At 32.6% G+C, this 3,492-nt stretch overlaps 1 protein-coding gene across 1 annotated transcript; it reads right to left on the bottom strand.

The window, feature by feature from the left end:
- Nucleotides 1-1,506: 1,506 nt before the first annotated feature.
- On the bottom strand, nucleotides 1,507-2,106 carry LOC118757142 (the record flags this gene model as incomplete). The annotated part of the gene is given in 1 exon segment (XM_036491880.1): nucleotides 1,507-2,106. A coding segment is annotated over 1 exon segment (88 nt), but the record flags the coding sequence as incomplete, so codon positions are not given.
- Nucleotides 2,107-3,492: the final 1,386 nt, after the last annotated feature.

The raw sequence follows: 3,492 nt of genomic DNA, 5'->3' as shown, positions 1-3,492 counted from the left end.
GATCCACTAATTTGCGAGGGAAAATTCAGAAGATTTATCTTAAACTAAAATATAACACGTCCAAGAGTGTTGCAGCCAATAAAAGAGTTACTGCGAATTTTAAACAATATTCTAAAAATAATAGATAATGTACATCAAAAATCTATTCGTCCAGAATATAACAGCTTTAATCCTATTCAGAACGACTCGAATGAAGGTCACGATGCAGAAATTTCTGTTGATTATATAATAGCACCATGGCATGTAAGTCCTCTTCAGCAGCTTCTAAAATTCTCCCTTTTTTTGGTGCAAGGCTGGGTAGTCCAATTTGCCTCTGGCTTTGAATTCGCATCTCTCAGCAATTTTTGAATTGAGGAGACTTTTTTAGTATTTGGACAATATAGAGTTCCCACATTCTCCCAATTGTAAGCACAGCGGTAAGGCATATTTCCCCATGTTCAATAGTTTGCACAATTTTAGATGACATTCTGAAAAATTATATAGTTAATTCCCTGCAAAACTTCGGAATAACATCTAAATATATCTTTACCTTACTGCAAAGTATTAATTCTTAATTAATACAAACAATATTATTTGCATGCTAGCTCTTTCGATATACGCGCACACTACCGAATGACAAATGTGAAATGGAGTATGAAACACTCAAAAACAAGGCTCCATTTTCATTGTGAGATTTATAATTTCGTAACAGGGGTTAAATGTCTCATATGAAATCTTTAGTACTCATAAGGAGAGTAATAAAGAGTTTAACACTCATGAAAAGAATTAAAGCTTCATACAAAGATATTTGTTTTCATAAAAAGAATAATACTCTCATATGGGTAAGAAAAAGTGTACAACTCTTGTAACGAAACTTAGCCTTCTCATAACCAGAATTTGATCTTCATAAGAAAGTCAGCGACCACATTTTCCTTATTCTGAAGGTTTTATAGTAAAACGAAATTCCAAAAATGTAGCTAACTTACGCAGTTTAGTAAGTAAAAAATATAAAAAATTACGCTTTTTAGGTAATAAGTGCTGATACATGAATTTGAATTCATATTAAGTAACAATTTACAAAATAATCAAAATTTTGATTATTTTTGAGGCGCTTTGCTTTTTTTCGAAGTAAAATGTTCATTATTATCAATAAAATTTCAATCCCCTTAAAGTCTTAGCTTATAATTTCAAAAATTGACTTCTAAAAGTCTATAATGCTTATATTAAACTAGTCTACTTTAATTTCCATTTTCCAAATTTGTTTAAACTGGCAATGAGGTATCTCTGCGAACCATCGGGCCGGATAGTCGGATAACAGAAAAACGTCCGGATAAGCCGGATTCCGGATATTTACCGGATATACGGCACATCCCTTTTTTATATACATACATATATATATGTATCTATATATATATATATATATATATATATATATATATGACTCAGGCTACGGCCATGCATATGTACATATCTACGCATATATATATTTTCTTACCCCAAATACTTATGATTTAGAGAAATACTCACACAGTAGGTGAACTTGCGAGCCAAGTACCAATCCAAAGGTTATCAAAGACATAAGTCGCAGATGGCAGAAGCTTGATGACTGCCTCATTCTTTTCACTTCCCTTCGGTGCGCTGTATGAAGACGATTCCAACGTCAATACTTTTCTTTGCATTTTATGTCCTGGATTTTGTTGGTAAAACTGCTTGCGCTGCTTTCATCGTTTCTTCATTTTTTACGCTCCACAATGTTTATGCAATTTCTACCTACATCTCATTTCAATTGACGTAATTTTTTTTTAATAACCTTTATGTTCACTTTAAATGTGTGCATATATGTAGGTCTTTTACAGTATTTATAAATATACATTACATTACCGAAAGAAATAATAAATGTTCACAAGTTAGATATTCGGTAAAGTGGCGCTTCTTCAAATTTGCACATTATTATACTAAAATAATGGGATATAAAACATGTTATTTGCAAAGCCTTTTATTTTTGCCAAAAAATTATTTGCTTTTTTAACTGCTATAATCTGACTGAAACATTAGGTAATTTGTTAACAGTTCAGGGGCCTATTTCATATAGTGGAACCCGGTTTCAGTTCCATGAAAAATTCCATTAAGAAGTGACAAAAATGTCGTTGTCGGGTTTTAAAATTGTCGTTGACAAAATTGCCGCCAGTCATATGAAATTTGTATCTAATTCATATATGTATAATAACTGTTTTTGCATTATTTTAGTTTTTACAAATCATTGAAAAGTATTGAAATGCGTACAAAATTCTCCTGTGATAACTTACTGACGAAGCTATTTAAAGCTCAGTTAGTCTAGACTTAATTTCCGTAACTTAATATTTTAGCCAACCTGTTGTATGAAAAACTGTATTGGCGGTTAGTTAAAACTTAACTTAACGTAAGCAACTTAAGAACTTGTAGATTTTCGATTCTTAAGTTACGGCCTTACGGAAATTGATAGCGGTGAGAGAATCAGGCTTTCCAGATTTTTGTTTTTGTATTTCTCAAAATTAAATGTGCGCAAACATATTTTTTGCATGAATTTTTTTGATGTGCCATGTTAGACGGCAAACTGTCAAAGAGCTAAAAGAGAAAATACAAAAACAAAATATTTCCGCTTCTGGCTTAAGTTGACGTGTTGAGTAATCATTGATAATTTCTTACGGTAAGTTAAATTAAGTTAAGTGTAGACTAACTGAGCTTTTAGTTTTGTCGCTGTTGTCGTGACAATTTTGTCAGAGTGACAATTGTCGCCAATATTCCAATATCGTCACTGTCGCTTTCCAAAAATTGTCACAGTTGCCTACAGGCGTCTATGAAACAGGAAAAAATTCGCCGACAATTCGACAAAAGTCAACAATTTTCACACCTGTCACTTTTATGAAATAGGCCCCAGATAGTACTTAAAAAATATCTTACTAATATTATAAATGAGAAAGTTTGTATGTTTGGGAAATCATCACACGGAAACGACTGAACGGATTTGCATGAAATTTTGTACGCAGATAGCTTATGGACCAGATTGGTTAATAGGCTGTTTTTTTTAAGAGTTGCCACCTGTTAAAAGAGTTAATTTATTTAATATGCGGGAACGACTGCACGGATTTGCATGAAAATTTGCAGACAGATAGCTTATGACCTAGATTGGAAAATAGGCTACTTTCTTAAGAGTTTCCACCTGTTAACAAAGTTTAATTAAATTATTACGCGGAAACGACTGCACGGATTTGCATGAAATTTTTCGCACGGATAGCCAATCATCTAGGTTGAAAAATAGGCTACTTTGTTAAGAGTTGCCACCTGTTAAAAAGTTTAATTAAATTAATACGTGGAAACGACTGAACGGATTTGCATAAAATTTTGCACAGAGATAGCCTATGACCTACGTTGGAAAAGAGGCTACTATTTAAAGAGTTGCCACCTATTATAAAAGGGTAATTAAATTAATACGCGGAAAGACTCAACTGATTTGCATGCAATTTTGCACACGGA

This window comes from Rhagoletis pomonella, unplaced genomic scaffold, assembly GCF_013731165.1.
Source record: "Rhagoletis pomonella isolate Grant_MI unplaced genomic scaffold, Rhpom_1.0 Rhpom_scaffold_14788, whole genome shotgun sequence".
Classification (NCBI taxonomy): domain Eukaryota; kingdom Metazoa; phylum Arthropoda; class Insecta; order Diptera; family Tephritidae; genus Rhagoletis; species Rhagoletis pomonella.
Note: the sequence above shows the minus strand (reverse complement) of the source record. Positions and strands in the feature narration are given on the sequence as shown.